The sequence below is a fragment of the Aulostomus chinensis genome, chromosome 8 (assembly GCF_037954235.1).
Source record: "Aulostomus chinensis isolate RoL2024-O1b breed Wild chromosome 8, RoL_Achi_v1.0, whole genome shotgun sequence".
Classification (NCBI taxonomy): Eukaryota; Metazoa; Chordata; class Actinopteri; order Syngnathiformes; family Aulostomidae; genus Aulostomus; species Aulostomus chinensis.
In genome coordinates, this window is record NC_141327.1 from 30,422,174 (window position 1) to 30,437,392 (window position 15,219).

General features: G+C 48.4%; 3 protein-coding genes across 7 annotated transcripts in view; 1 reads left to right on the forward strand and 2 right to left on the reverse strand.

Annotated features, from left to right (window-relative positions):
- smim28 (small integral membrane protein 28) overlaps positions 1-3,251 on the reverse strand; it is a 17,477-nt gene extending 14,226 nt beyond the window's left edge. Inside the window, exons 1-2 of one of the 3 annotated variants that reach the window (XM_086212416.1) lie at positions 2,007-2,110; positions 368-1,636 (exon numbers count right to left, since the gene is read on the reverse strand). The gene's annotated coding sequence lies outside the window, so the exon portion shown is untranslated. Of the gene's footprint in view, positions 1-367; positions 1,637-2,006; positions 2,127-2,569 lie in introns of those variants that run through there. The other 2 variants (XM_086212417.1, XM_086212418.1) reach the window with 2 other exon arrangements.
- ifngr1 (interferon gamma receptor 1) lies at positions 717-7,263 on the forward strand. 2 transcript variants are annotated; one of them, XM_086212411.1, is made up of 8 exons: positions 717-1,078; positions 2,227-2,388; positions 3,504-3,621; positions 3,797-3,969; positions 4,087-4,235; positions 4,931-5,096; positions 5,258-5,376; positions 5,459-7,263. In XM_086212411.1, the coding sequence occupies exons 3-8, from the start codon at positions 3,521-3,523 to the stop codon at positions 5,753-5,755; spliced, it is 1,005 nt and encodes a 334-aa protein (XP_086068537.1). In that variant the 5' UTR covers positions 717-1,078; positions 2,227-2,388; positions 3,504-3,520; the 3' UTR covers positions 5,756-7,263. The 2 variants fall into 2 exon arrangements, with proteins under 2 accessions (XP_086068537.1, XP_086068536.1); XM_086212410.1 differs by lacking the exon at positions 2,227-2,388 and having other exon boundaries at positions 726-1,078.
- Positions 6,327-14,500, reverse strand: ltv1 (LTV1 ribosome biogenesis factor). 2 transcript variants are annotated; one of them, XM_086212409.1, is made up of 11 exons: positions 14,309-14,500; positions 13,141-13,272; positions 12,299-12,481; positions 12,118-12,205; positions 10,830-10,962; positions 10,429-10,651; positions 9,446-9,573; positions 9,207-9,346; positions 8,926-8,978; positions 8,339-8,539; positions 6,327-7,424 (listed from the first exon to the last, which is right to left on the reverse strand). In XM_086212409.1, exons 1-11 carry the CDS (start codon positions 14,309-14,311, stop codon positions 7,311-7,313), a joined length of 1,398 nt encoding a protein of 465 aa, XP_086068535.1. In that variant the 5' UTR covers positions 14,312-14,500; the 3' UTR covers positions 6,327-7,310. The 2 variants fall into 2 exon arrangements, with proteins under 2 accessions (XP_086068535.1, XP_086068534.1); XM_086212408.1 differs by having other exon boundaries at positions 6,331-7,424; positions 12,293-12,481.
- Positions 14,501-15,219: the final 719 nt, after the last annotated feature.

Genomic DNA, 15,219 nt, shown 5'->3' on the forward strand with positions numbered 1-15,219 from the left:
CTGACAGACAGAAGCTGGTTCCTGTCCAACGCTGCTGGGACTCAGCAAAAGACTGTGGCTGTAATCCCCTAAGAGGCTTTGCTGTCCTCTCTGAGCTGGACGCCAACGGCTGCAATAAACAAGCACATCGCAGCGAGACACAACTGGACACGACCGGACACAACCGGACACAACTGGATAGCTGCATGTTGTGCTTTAATCAGCTGGACTTGCAAAACTGGCAGCTTTGGTTTCAGTAGATGATGTGAACCTGTAACTGTCACTGCTGCTTTAATGCATCAGTCAAGAACAAACCATGGAAACACACACACACACACCTTCTTGGTTTGGTTCAAACAGAGTTGTCAAACAGGAATCAGACACTAACCTGCAGCATTTCATCTGCATGAAGTGAACACAACCAGTCTGGTTGGTTGGGATTCTGAGGACTACAGCAACACGCCATTTCCTGTTGTTACCATGTTATGACTGAACACGCCAAGCGCCTGCTCCTCCTTCAACAGGCACCGGGCCTCAGCTCTCCAAGTCACTGCAAATCATTTTGCTGTGATGAAGTTGAGTGCAAATGAACGTGCCAACACCAATCAGAGAGCAGAGATTCCACAGTTTCATTCTGATTGATGAGTCCGGGTCTTTCCGGGAGAACTATGAACGCCGCACCCACTGGCCGGTTGATAAGAACAGCCTGGACCTGTTGGACCTGGTCTTGCGTCCTCAGGAGGGTGGAAGTGTGAAACTTCGGACGCAGCATATGTTTCGAATCATTGGCAGTGACGTCATCCAGGTGTGTCTCGTGGGTTGGACAGGTTATTTTGATTACAGCTTCGATCGTGATCACACTCGCATGCGGTGCGTGTCTGTTGTCAGTTTTATGTTGGACGGAAGAACAGAGAGGGGCCCAGTGGCCGGAAGCTGCTCCCAACTTGGTCCCAGTGTTTGTCGCTTATATTTTGGCCCCTGGCTTTGGTGAGGACGAAGACCGGTCTGCCCTCTGTCGGCGGAAGGACTCGAACCATGCGGCGGCTGGATGGGGCGTTCACGGTTCTCCTGGTTATCGGTGCATTTTCTAACAAAACTGGTAGGTTTTGATGATTCAACATTAAAAATGAAACTCGCCATTTGAACTGCACAGAAGTATCAGAGTGTGTTTGTTGTGGCCTGGCGCCACTTCGTCACACCCGTCCTTCGACGTTACGCAGGTAAACAGGCGCATCAGGAAACTGCTGATCAGTCACGTTCACCAGGACTGACCGTTGAACGTTAAACCAGTAAAGCCACACCTGCCAAACAGCTCGTGTTTCTGGTCAGAAATAATTTGTCCTTCAGACTTCAGCAAATCAGATGTTTGCTGTAGAATAATGGTGTGTTCAGGAACAACTGGGAATTGGAAGTGTCTATCTTCACTGACTGAAATTTCATCAGAATAAGTTGTAGCAATTCTTGGCACAGAGTTATGGAAGTTTATCGATTCATCTCTGTGTGATGATTTTATTCTGCTACTCTGACTTCTGAGTGAAACTTTAGGTTTTCTTTCATGGTGGAAGTCTTGGGTTGATGGACTATCAGAACTGGTCGCTGATGCTGACATCACTCACACATCTGCTGACTGAAAGGATCGGGCGCCAATCCACGTGTTCTAGAATATGAAAGAGTGGAAACGGGAAACACTGATCCATAGGTGATGAATCATAGCTGCGTTGAAATGTTCCACATTTGTGTCTATTTGTTTGCTCTCTTTAAGAACGAGTGATACCCTGGAGTCTTAAAATGTCAACACAAAAAAAATATCAACACAATCCACAACACTGACAACGCGAAAGGAAAAAACTGGTTCTGGTATCAGTACCAGAACTGAACAAACGTGGATCAATTTACTTTTGTCTTCTTTGTGTAGCTTCTGGCTAGCTAATGTTAGCTTCTGGCTAGCTAATGTTAGCTTCTGGCTAGCTGTATCTGACAGAGACAAGTTCATTGTCAAGCTTCATTTCATTTTCCTGGGCAGTCACCTTGTTGTTGTTGCTGGTGGTGTGAACGCACCACTTTACTACAGACCAGGTCCAACAGGTCCAGGCTGTTCTTATCAACCGGCCAGTGGGTGCGGCGTTCATAGTTCTCCCGGAAAGACCCGGACTCATCAATCAGAATGAAACTGTGGAATCTCTGCTCTCTGATTGGTGTTGGCACGTTCATTTGCACTCAACTTCATCACAGCAAAATGATTTGCAGTGACTTGGAGAGCTGAGGCCCGGTGCCTGTTGAAGGAGGAGCAGGCGCTTGGCGTGTTCAGTCATAACATGGTAACAACAGGAAATGGCGTGTTGCTGTAGTCCTCAGAATCCCAACCAACCAGACTGGTTGTGTTCACCTCATGCAGATGAAATGCTGCAGGTTAGTGTCTGATTCCTGTTTGACAACTCTGTTTGAACCAAACCAAGAAGGTGTGTGTGTGCGTGCGTGTGTGTGCGTGCATGCGTGTGTGCGTGTGCGTGTGCTTCAGCTCTGATGACATAACCATTTCTCAAGTGCTCTCCTGCTTCGTGGCTCTTGAAACAAAACAAAAAATGCAAACCGTTTGCAGGCTCGTCCACTCCTCAAGTCTCAGTGGCGATTTGATAGAAGAGAGGTGAGACATTCCTGCCAGGTGAGGCAGCGACAGTGAGCACATCCTCAGAACCAGTCAGACTCCTCCCGTGTTCCCGAGTGTGGTGGAGCAGCGCAGTAAAAACAACTACATGGCCTCTCTGAGTGACGTGTGTTGTCTGAGCCACCAACAGCTGCTGCTGATGGGACTCGTGGTATTTGAGGCAGTGTTCATTTTGACATCATAACTCTCATTCTTATTGTTTCACTGCTGGGAGGGAAGGTGGTCAACATCCAAGCAGACCTGACCTGATCCTGCTCCAGGGAGCAGAGTGAGGATGTGGACCTCAGGGAGGGAGGGACACCATGACTGGTGCAAGGAAACTCACACAAGTGTGAGTGGTTCTGCAAATTAACAAAATCAAAATCTCAATCTTCCATCTTCAGCCTTTAAATGGGCACAAGAAATCTGATCCATCGACTCAGAAACTCCCTGAGAGAGTGACCACGAAGCCAACGATGGCGCTGAGCGAGGCTGGCACACGTCATGAGTTAGCAGGGCGAAGTCCAGCACAGGAGGAACGCCAGCAGGGATGAACTCTTCCTGGGGTTCCAGATGAAGGGACCCTCTCACCTCCATCGCTCCCTGCTGCTGGTCTCAAGCTTCGCCAGCATCGACAGATCCACCTGAGGGACCTACAACGGCAAAAAATGAATCAATGAAATAAATCTCGCAAAAGTTTAATCTGGTCATTGACTTCTGGAAGGTGACATGCTGATGTGGACGAACCGCCTCTGGACGCCATCGACTCCAGCGGTCTCTGGCTGGAGGGTTTAGGCTCTGAAGCAAAAACTAACTGGAAGCTTCACAACCTTCCACCCAACCGAACGCACAGTCACACTTTCTTTCTTCTTCCTTGCAGTTCCTCCTCCAACAAACATGACGGTGACGTGCTGCAACTTCTCGACCACGGTTCAGTGGGAATACAGCGACCAGGAGCCAGCAGCCAAATTCCTGGTTTACGTCGGAGGATCTGCTCGGTACAACCAGGCTTCTGTTTCATTAGATTCTGCAGCCTCAGAAGTACGGCTGTTAGGGCCAACTATCCTTGACCAGATCATGGCTCCTCCCCCTCAGTCTGGAGGGCACCTGCTTTTATTTGATCTATGAATCAACCTTCATGATGCTTCGTCTCTGTTCTGGTTTATGTCCAAGGGGGTACGAGACGACGGAGTGGCGGTACGATCTGAGCCAGCTCCTCTGGGACTCTCTGGAGAACATCCTGGACTCCCACTCAGTCACTGTGAGGGCCATGCAGGGGGGCCAGATGTCCGAAAACGTATCAGTGTCCTTCACCTTCAGCGCCTTGAAGACAACCCATGTCAAATGTGATTCTGAGCAGACGTACTTGTACTTCCCTGTAGATCAATCCGAGCCCACGTGATGCTGGAGCTGTGAGACAAGAGGACTTTGATTGTCGTTAATAAAGGTCCATTTCTTTGCAGGCATTTTAGAGCTCCCTCCTGTGGCTCTGAGGGAGGAGGACTCGGGGGCCATGGTGAGCTTCAAGAATCCCCTCAACTACTACAAAAAACTGAAGCAGGCCACTGGAATGAGCAACGCCCACTTTGGCTTCACTGTGTCTGTTGATGTTGTAAGTGCAGGGGTCACGTGATGAGAGGCCTGATCGATGAGGTCAAGTAAGAACCAAGTTTCCCTGAACTGTTGAGAGAGAACAAGACTTGTTGTGACAGATGTCCTTGAACGGTGCAGGCACACCTTCAGGATCCCCGCGGCGCCTTTCAGGACACCCATTCTCTGATGCAGCAATGATCAAGGAAACAAAGTGTGGCTGTGTGGCAGAAAAAGAAATTAACTACAAGAATCTGTCGAAGTGAAGTTGCCTCCGTTGAAACGTTCGCATTCTGAGATGAAAGTTCCGAGTTGGAGTGTGTAGTTGGCGGGGAACATTCTGGAAATGAAAGGGAATTGATTTAAAATTGGGTGCAATTGAGAGCAAGTGCCTTCCCCCTCTGGTGTAGAGGTCGAAACATTTGGATGCTGTGATCCACTCAGCTGCGTCTCTGAGATCAAAACCAACTCCAGCACTTCCAGTTTGGAGCTACCAAGAGTCCAGGTGTTAGTGGATCCCTGATTCTCCAGCTGGATCGAGGAGACCTGGATTCTACCAGACAACCTGGAGCGTTGGTGACCACATGATTCCAGACCGTTGAGCTGCCGTTAGCATCGGTCTCCATTAGCTTCAAGCTGCATATTAAGAGAAAAAAGCTGGCTGGCCTGAGCGTCTCTGCCCGTCATGATCCACTGCTGTCAATTTTCCATTTTCAGGAAGCTTTTCAAGGACACTGCCACTTGGAAACCTGCAAATGTGAGGTCACCTTCCCTGAAAACGTGGACAAGTGCATCACAAAGATGGAGGGAATTCTAAGGGACTCGATAGGTCGCTATGTAAAGCTCCAAATGACGGAGGACATCTGCCTCACTGAATCGTCCCGTGAGTCTGGTTGTGTTTCAGGAAGAATAAAATATTCTTGTCTTCAGAACTGATCAAAATCTAACCCTCCCACTCCCGACGCTGAAAGACTGTACAAACCATCCAGACCTGTGTAACCGATCTGAGATCAGGAGATGATGTCTTCCACCTCTTTGCCGCAGAGCTGCAAGTGATGCCCCTGGTTGTCCTGCTGTCCGTCCTCGTCATCACGTTGGTGTCCTTCATCGTCTATAAGGTGAAGGCCTGGACCGTGACGACTCCTGATCTCCCTCCCTCTCTGGTAAGGCGCCAGATTAGTGATCATGTTGCTATACTCGTATTTAACATCGCTGTCGTCATCCTGCTATGATGCTGTCCCACAGCTCGCGAGCCGCAGAAGGCAGGACCTGGGGGTCCATGTCCCATCTGTCAGAGACCTCAGTGCCCTGGATGTGGACGTGCCCCCCTCAGCGGGCTTGATAGCAGAGAAACACACTGCAGATGACGACTCCACAAACGACTCGGTGAATACAGAATGTGTCTCTCTTGGATCGGTGGAGGACGAGGGGGGGGGTCAGGCGAGGTCACCCTACGACTGCTCACACACGCTGGAGCTGGACATTGGAGACAGAGACATGGTGATGGTTTACACTGGGAAGGAAGTTGACTCAGGAAGATGAAGGCTCGCTCGCTGCTTGGTCTCAACTCTGCACTGCCGACCTCAAACCTTCCTCCCTTGACTGGAACCCTCCTCTTCCCCGTCCACACCCTACTGGACTGCATGCAACATGAGAATTCCTCTGAAAACATGGTGAATCATTGGAGTCCCTCCTGGACACTTTGGGGAAAAAATGACAAATGCTGAGCAAGAAGCATTTCCATCTGTGGAGCCACATTTATTCTTTTAATCACATCTTTGAGACCTGCTGGTGGTCACCGCGTGGACTCGAGCGGCGACCTCCAGGCTGCTGGGGAGGGTGTGGCCATTTGTGTGACACGTTCAAATGCGACCGAGCCGGTTCGCGGAGATCAGGCTGGGTCACAAAGCTGCCTCACATTTGTGGTTTTTGAATTCATAAAGTAGCTCAACTCCCCGCTGATCTCGAGGGTTCTAGAACATTCATGCTTGCAGAATGTCGGCAGCGCCTGGCAGCCACACACCTGCGAGCTGGACTTCAGCCGTGAGCCCGGCCGCCGTGGCTCCTCAGGACCCTTCAGGCAGTCATGAACACCTGAGCCTGAAGAGCTTAACTTGTGAGTTTGTCTGTCTCTAGTTGTCAAACCCTGCAGAAAGTTCCGGTTTTATTTGATCATCTCACAGCAGTGACGCGTTCTTCTTGGAAAAGAAGTTCTTTAAATACTCAGTAAAAATACCCCAGTTTTCACAGGCTCAGGCTTGATTCTCTAATTTGACCGAAGGTGTGAATGTGAGTGTGAATGGTTGTTCGTCTCTGTGTGTTGGCCCTGAGATGGACTGGCGACCTGTCCAGGGTGAACATAGAGGCTGGGATAGGCTCCACCCCCCCGCGACCCTTACTAGTGAGGAATAAGCGGAAGACGACGATGGATGGATGCCCCTAGTGGACAGTCACTGACAGCAGAGTTACGGGGCTGGAAATTAGGGTTTCTTAAAATAGTGGCCTGTCACACAAAAACACAAAAAAATGGAGACAAAACATAAGGAGTTGATTTAGGCAAAAAAATTTACTGCTCAGGTGACCAAGTGAGTCTTTATCGAACAGCAAAGGTCGCTTGTGTTGAATCTGAATATCTGGATGGAAGACAACAAAGGCGTGTCTCATTTTTCTGGGCGTGTCCTCCCTCATCAGGATCAGGAGAACGTGAGTGACTCAGCTCTGACATCAGTCGCACAAGGAAAAAGAAATACTGAACACAAACTCAAACATTTGCTTTGTTGATTTTCCTGACGTGGTTCTCATGTGGGAGGAGCAGGTGGTCTGGGTTTAACAAACTTGGGTGCTGATGTTTTCATGTGGTGACCTGCACTGTGGATTCTTCTGAATAAAAGAATCTGATGTTCCACATTGAAAGAATATTTAATGGAGGAGGGAACTTTCACACCCTCTGATCTGATAACTTCAAATCCCAGAACCTCCACAGGTGCCGGTCCCCTGGTGCCGGTCCCCTGGTGTGTCCTCCCGTCACCTCCTTTACAGTCCACAGACGATGCCTTCAGCAGCCGGAAAGTGTGTGCAGCTGAAGCGTTGCCGTCGGTTACGACAGCTTCAGGCCCTGAACGTTTGTTCTCAGGCTCAACAGCTGCTTCTCCTGGCGGACTTTCTCCTGCTGGAACGCCATCTTGTTGGCTTTCTTCTCTGCTCTCCGCTCCTGTTCAAAGACAAAAGAGGGAATTATTCTCACCTTCCACCTCCTGATGTTCTTCTAGTGAACACCAGAACGCAGGTTGTGATGTTTCAAAGTTGCCGACTGCTCCGCGAAGCTTGGTGTGTGAATCTAGAGCTGATCTCAGGGCTGTTCCGGGTTCAGGCGCTTTTTTATCTGTACGTTTTTAACACTTAAATTTAACAGGACATTTTCATAACTTCGGATTCCATGTCAACATTTGTCAGCCTGTATTTCACAAAAAAAGACAAGCCTGGTAATTTTACATTTTAAATGAATCAGTGTTCACTAAGTATCGATGAAAACTCTGAGGCCTGGAAGTCTGAAGAACTTTCCTGGACTGCATGACGGCTGGCGGCCTGCTGAGGCTGCTCTGGTGACATCATATCCAGAGAATGGAAGACAATGTAGAACTAGGACTCTCTCCAGAAGCAGGACTGGAGAGCTGAGGCAATGCTAGACTTGTTTCTCTGTGGCACAGATGCTGTGCTCTAGCTGGACATGAACATAGTAATACTCATAATAATCCAGTTGGTGGCTGCGGGGACTAATAACCACGAGGACAGACTGATGGCTGATGGCGGCTGCTGATGTCAGTCGCGGCGTGGGTGGATGAACTAGCACAGGTTTGCTGCTCACGTCAGGTGAACTCTACTCTCACTGGGGTCGCTCTGTTTCCACCGGAACACGGTGCCACCACCCCAAACCGCTCATCTCCAGACGCGTCGTCTTCAGTGCCAGCTGGTCCAGTCGCTGACATTCAGATTACATCTGTAAACTCCTCACGCTACAAGAACATTTGAGGAGATAATCTGTTCAGGTCGGCCCGGAGTCGGGATCAGCCCCGCCACTGCCCGGTACTGGATTATGTGGTGCGTCGCTACGTTCAGACCTCTCACCTTACGCTCCTCCTTGATGGCCTGTTTCCTGGCTTTTCTCTCCTCCTTGCTCTCGTCCTTGTTGCGGGTCTGCGTGGCAGCACGAGGAAGATCCCAGTCATTGATCCTCGTCATGCGCTCAGCCTGCTTGGCGGTCGGGCCTCTGGTGGGGAGGACATCCAGAGGAATTCCCGTCTTACTGGACACACAGATCGGCTTCAGCTGAGGACCAAAGCCAGCATAGAACACGTCAGCCTCCAGCCCAGCACCGCAACACCCACTTAACCTGAGCGCCGTTCACAAGCACAGCGTCCTAGTGGTGGCTGGCCGATGTGGGCCGGACCACACAGACGCGTTCAAAGGGCTTCAGTCCACCTCAGAGCCCCCGTTACTGTGCTTTCAGGTTGTCCGTCCTCGTGCTCCATGTCTCTGAACACAAATTCACTGGGCTGACACAACAGCAAACTCCTGCGACTCTGTAGTTGTCGTTTATTCAGATTTCAATCATTTTTCCAGGTTCCTGTCAGAATATTTCTGTTGTACTTTGACTCAGTGGTTTCATCTTTATAATCAGGGAATCTTTCATCTGTTAAAAACCTGTTTCATACCTGGGGCGGCTCCTGGATCATTTTGGGTCTGTTGTAGATGTTGGAGTAGGTGCCTGCAGGAGACAAACATGGCGGCACAGGTTCATTCAACATGACAAACACATTGAAGACTTCACATCCAGTTGAACTCTTTCCAGTGACTTTGGAACAAATTCCTCTTATTCTTCTGATTGGGATGATTATCTGGGCTTTGTTACTGATGCAAACATGAACATCATCATCGTCAGTCCAGGAGAAGAAAGCTCGGGTAGCGAAGTTGACATCAGGTAACGGCGACTCACTGATGATGGTTTCACAGTCCCACTTCTCCTCCGGAGCTTTGATGACTAACATCTCCTCCTCCTCCTCCTCCTCCTCTTCTTCTTCTTCTTCTTTCAAAACAGGATTCACTTTTGGTCCCAAGTCATCAGGCCTCAGAGACCTGAGCCACAAACAAGAACATTCGTTCAAACATTTTCAACTCAATCCAAACCAACAATCGGATGTGTTTGTGAATGGGTTCCCCAGGAGAGCTGCTCACTCTTGTTCTTTCTGGGTGAAGTATTCTCTGATGACTTCCTCCAGACGAGCGCTGTCTGGTCCGATGAAGCCTTCCAGCTCAGCGTTGTCCAGAGCGCCTATTTCATCATCGTCAAACTGCTCGTAAAACTAAAACACAAACAATTTTGAAGGACATATAAGTGATACTTCACCTTTTTTTCCTTCCAAGTACTCACTAACTGTAGTCTTCAGCTCACTAAAGCCTGATTTATGCTTCTGCGTCGTGGCGACGCCGTACCTACGCCGTCAACGCAGACCCCTACGCCGTAGCCCGACGTGCACCTCCAAAAAATCCTGACTACGCGTCACGTCGACGCGTAGTGACGTGAACGTCACGCTCACACGACGTTTCCGGTTCAGCACAACAACACCGCCATTTTTAAAGTTTCTGTGGTGAGAGCAACACGCAAAAATAAAAATGGACCAAGCCGAAGAAAGAGTTATCGAGGAGGTTCGCAAGTATGACCACCTTTACAACTTCCATTGTTGTCTCTGTCTCTGACCCATGTGCTATGACCGGAAGAAAACTAAGGAATTCGACAAGAGTCCCCCAAAACCATACGAAGATAAAGCCACACCCCTCTAGTGGCTTGGCGGTGAATTACAGAGCAACGCGTTCCCTCGACGCAGAACTATAAATGCACAATGACGACGTAGGGGCTACGGCGTAGGTACGGCGTCGCCACGACGCAGAAGCATAAATCAGGCTTAAGGTGTTGTTCCCTCCTGGTCGCGTGACTCCAGAATGTGGGAGGAGCCAGCCACGTGTATTCAGCTACAAGCTTTAATGGTGGGGAACCAGAAACGTTCTGGTTCAATGGTCTCAAAGAAGTAACGCAGGAGCAAAAACCTTCTTTTTGTTTCGGTTTTCTCAAGTGTCACTTTGCACTGGTGCAGTTCTGCTGTGGGACTGTGACAGTGGGGGTGAAGGTGCTTCTAGAAAGGTCGCGCTGAAACAAAGACCTTTTCAAAGCGGTCGTCCAGCAGAGTGAGCTGCTCGTTCCTCCTCATCACGGACGACGTCAGCGAGTACTCGGTGAAACGACTCTTCGTCTCCTCATCCGGGAACAGAAACTCTCGAGGGCCGTCTCCACCCACGTCATCCTCCCCCGAGAATCCACCCTCAGAGTCAAAATCTCCTTCCTCATCTGTGTCTTCCGACTCGTCGTCCTCACTGTCGTCACAGCTGTCACATACACAGGAAGTTGATCACACGGCACGATCCTGTACATCATGAACTTCGTTGTCTACACGACGGAAACATTAATGAAACATTCGTGGAATCGCCACTTCGAAAGCGTTTTAAACATAACCCACACAAACCCTTTAAAGGATCTGAACCCATCAATAGTCTGTGTTCTTACTCCAGGTGAGCTGCTCTGCTCGCACTGTTGGCCTTGATGATGAAGTCATCGTCCAGGATGTTGTTGGGGTCGTCGTAGTCAAAGTCTTCATCGAGAGCAGCAACGATGTCAGGGTCCATGTCCAGACGAGGCCCTGTGGGACACACAACCAGTTCAGCCCCGCCATCAACACCGACAACATGAACAAGGGTGGGGGGCTTGTAAAAACTCCCCTTCGTGAAACATGACACAATAACTGGAGACCAGAAATATCGACTCCACACCTAAAACGTGGGAGCCTCACATGAAATGGTGAGTTCCAACTGTTCAGCAGCAGAGGGCGCTAGACGTCACAAACTGAAGCCAAGTACTCACTCGTAGGAGTCTGGAGCTCACAAACATGGCGTCACTTCTTTGAAAGTGGAAATGCACAAAGAGCAGGACAGGAAAATGGAGCTTGAAACCCAACATACAAACCCACTGTGACACGAGCAGCGCACCGCAAAGGTTCGACTTCGTTTACGATCCCTGATCCTCCGTCTGTGCTGTGTCCCGAATCGCATACTTCCATACTGCATACTTAACATTTTCCAACACAGTACACCAATCATACTATGTACTCAATCAGTCAGTGCTCGAGTTCTGTGGGTGCAGTGCTGTCGCGAATCGCATACCGCCGCACTCACCGGGAATGATGACGCAATGTCTTCTTCTACACCGATTTGTGACCGGCTAGCACCGCGTCAGCTAATTATGGCACCTTTTGTCTGCGCTCGTTTGTCGATTTTTGAAGTAAAACAGCAAAATGAACGGTCATCACGCGTTGTTACGTCACAATCGGCGAGTCCATACCAGTCAGTGTGGACCGACTCTCACCACAGCTGTCCGCCGCCATTTTTATTGATGAAATGAGTAGGGCAAGTGTCCACAGTCACATACTCAACATCTTGACCAATTGGAGTACAGCATCTGGGTACTTTTGCATACTCAGTTTTCGCATACAATCCATACTTTTTACAATTTTCAGTTGAGTACACTCAGAATTTTAAGTATGTAGTATGAAGGTATGTGATTTGGGACACAGCACTGGATTCTACCAGATTCTACCAGATCTTCACCTGAAGGGTTAGTAAACAGACATTCCTGGACAGTTTAGCTGCTGTTAGCATCAGCCTCCGTTAGCTTCAAGCTAAATACACGTGTCTGGTTCTTCCTGCACTCTGGAGTCACTCAGAAGAGAAGCAGGAGGGAGAAACATGTGAGTGAGCGGAAGACTCCTGTTAGTGAGGACTTGAAACAGGCTGCTCACCTGAGATGGGAGCTGCTTTATTCAGAAGTCCAACGTCCTCCTCAAACTCCGAGGCGAACACGGAGGACGGCAGGTTGATGTTTGCCGTCTGTCAACAGGAGACACGTTCTGGTTAAAAAAATCTAACAAATTGGAGGTGTTAAAAATGCATTGATTAAGTCAAATAGAAATGTACAGGTACAGCCTTTGTGTCCTCCTCCTCTTCATCATGAAGGCAAAAAGGTTGTGTGTCAGAGTGGGAGGGGCCAGCTGCAACCAACTCTGACTGGCCAGTGGCCTCCTTCAGGTGCTGCAGGTAGTCGTAGTCATCATCAAAGAACACGCCAAATTTCCTCTGCTCCTCGCGCCGCTTCTCTACCTCTACCTGCGAAATCACCAATCACACTTCATGAAGATGCTCGTCACGAAGAAGAAGAAGAAGAAGAAGAAGAAGAAGAAGAAGAAGAAGAAGAAGAAGAACTGGCGTTGAACAGGAATACAACGAAATTTCGTTTGGCAGTTTCTCTCTTTTAAGCAGCTGCATGGCACATTTATTAAAATGTGTTTAAAAAGAAGTAGCAAAAATAAAGTATCCTAAGTAAAGTGCAGTTGAAAATTATATCTTTAGATCTATAGATCTAGATCTATCTACATCTATAGATCTAGATCTATAGATGTAGATGTAGATAGATCTATATCTATAGATCTATATATATATATTTAATTTAATAAATTTACATATATAAAAATATGACATATAAAATATAAATAGTATATATAAACAAACAGCAGGTACACACAGCTCAGCATGATTTACATGCCAGTGTAGCGGTGGTGTGAAATGGATACAGGAAACTGGCCCTGGGGGAGCGAGTCACTCATTTCTCATACACGCAGTCTCACACCCCAAACAGCAATGGTGAGAATCTGCGGTGGTCCTCTTTAAAAAGTGAGGAGGTTCATGAATCACTGGAGCAAATTACAGTTCCACCTGTGAGTGGAAGTAACACACAAACATGCACTGAGACACGGCGTCGTCAGGACCTTGGTGGCGGGCAGCAGGACGTGCTGCGGCGCCGTCTCATCTGCAGCCAGTGGGTCCCTCTGACTCCTGTGGACCAGGTGAAAGGTCACAGCCTTCTTCTTTTCAATGAACGATTTCTTCTTCCGATGAGGCTGGAGGAGACAGAGACAGTTGATGGTGACACTCCTCGTCAGGTGACGGAGTCTCCGGCCGCTCCACTGGTGCTTCATTCACACAGGTGTTAAACTGTTTTAGCTTAACAGCAAATAGACTGAATGATGTCATTAAAAAACGTCACCGCAGTATTTAGAGTTTAACTTTTAAAGTTTTGGAAAACAGAGATGAACAGAAGCTCGTGCTGTTTTCAACCTCCAGATTAAAGACAACTGGCCAGAATCAGGAACTCCCAGCTGAGGTCTCCTGTCTGGCCTCTGAGCTTCAAGCACTGCGTCCACCGGTGTTGTCACAGCCAGCGGCATCACCCCGCGGATAATAACAAGAACATTCCAGCCAGGACGATACTGACTGCTTTATCATTGATGGTCAAAAAGCAAACATCTTTGTGATTTGGAGAACTGGCCTAAGTGGTCATTTATGAGACTGTGATGATGTCACTGCGGTTAAAATAAAAAACAAAAATAACATTTGTGATATTAGGAAGAAAAACCCCATTTCCTCCCACGGGCACCGGAGTTGAATCAATGATCGAGGGTTACCCACAGGGCTGCTGATGGCAGTGACACACACACACACACACACACACACACACACACACACACACACACATCAATGTGGTGACATTAATAAAACCATTGATCAAAGCTTCTGCTATTTCCCACCACTCAAGGTCCGTCCGTGTTTTGACCCAATGAACGGACAGTTCTTGAACCCTTGGATGTGTTAAGATCTCCGTGGGTCCTCCTCCGGCTCCGAGGCTCATATGCGGGTTCCAGGCTCGTTAAACCCAGGCGTGAGCGCTGGTCACTCCGCCAGATGAACCCGCACAACGACAACCATCCACCGCATTTCCGAGCTGGCAAGTTGAACAGGTTGAGTCCTGATCTTAAATGGTTCCAATCAAAACGAACACTCCCCTCGGCCTCGTGTTTACCTCTGTGAGTGACGTTTTTAGCTGCTGCTCGCTAACTAGCTAACCAGCTAACTGGCTCGCAAGGTCTTCAAACTCACCATTTCGTGTCGGAGAGTCGCTGGTGATTTTTCTGGTCTTGTTAGCACGAATCATCAAACTGCTCGCTACCGTGAGCTGCCGGCAAGACACGACTTTACAACCTCAGACGGATCAGAACTTCGGGGATGTTTGTCCACGCTGGTCCCTCCCGCCCCGCCACGCAACGGCCATTACTGGAAGAAACCATCTCACCTCACGATGGGGGGAACCAAAACCACATGTACGCGCTGACCGTGACAACCTGACGACACCAATAATCGCGGATGACGAACGTATTTTATGATTCATCTCTAATATGTGCACGTGTTTGGACACTAACTCAGTAATTCTCTACATGGTTCGCCTCCCTCTCTGCTAACATATTTGGTATCGTCCCGGGACTTTTTCCTAACCAGCTTTATTAATAAAAACAATTTGTCATAAAAACATATGAAATGTAAATAATGAGACCATCCATCTTCTATCCTGTTGGGGGTCTGGAGCCTAACCCAGCAGCGACAGGCGGGGTCCGTTATCCAATCATCAAACTATAAATGTATCATTAATCATAGAATGTGATCGAAATGCTGAAATGTGATTAATTTAGATCTTTGAGACCTTTGTAATTTGTCCGTGTATAGTTTTGGGTTTCATCATTTCAGATAAATTAAAAAAAGTTCAAGTTTTCAAACATGGCAGATGTTTTCAGGTTAGTTAGGATCAGGTCTGATTTAGAAATCAGTTTCAAAACTTTTTTCAAATCAAATATCAACATTGGGGTGTGTTGTCACGTGGTGTGTTTCTGAATTTTAGGTCTGAATTGAGCTTTAAGTTCCAAAATGGCCAAATTTGTGATCATGCTTGATGAAGGGGCTTGGCTGTGACAGGTCGCGCCAGCTCTGGAGGGAGACTGGTGGGAGTGGGAGGTCGC

What these genes read in the sequence shown, in the direction of transcription:
- ifngr1 (XM_086212410.1), top strand. Translation starts at nt 1,015, where the DNA reads ATGCGGCGGCTGGATGGGGCGTTCACGGTTCTCCTGGTTATCGGTGCA. An exon ending in TGCATTTTCTAACAAAACTG is followed by an intron (nt 1,079 to 3,503) that starts GTAGGTTTTGAT and finishes TCTTCCTTGCAG; the next exon opens with TTCCTCCTCCAACAAACATG. An exon ending in TCACTGTGTCTGTTGATGTT is followed by an intron (nt 4,236 to 4,930) that starts GTAAGTGCAGGG and finishes TTCCATTTTCAG; the next exon opens with GAAGCTTTTCAAGGACACTG.
- ltv1 (XM_086212408.1), bottom strand. An exon ending in TCCTGCTGCCCGCCACCAAG is followed by an intron (nt 12,482 to 13,140) that starts GTCCTGACGACG and finishes GTGATTTCGCAG; the next exon opens with GTAGAGGTAGAGAAGCGGCG. An exon ending in AGCAGAGCAGCTCACCTGGA is followed by an intron (nt 10,652 to 10,829) that starts GTAAGAACACAG and finishes TGTATGTGACAG; the next exon opens with CTGTGACGACAGTGAGGACG.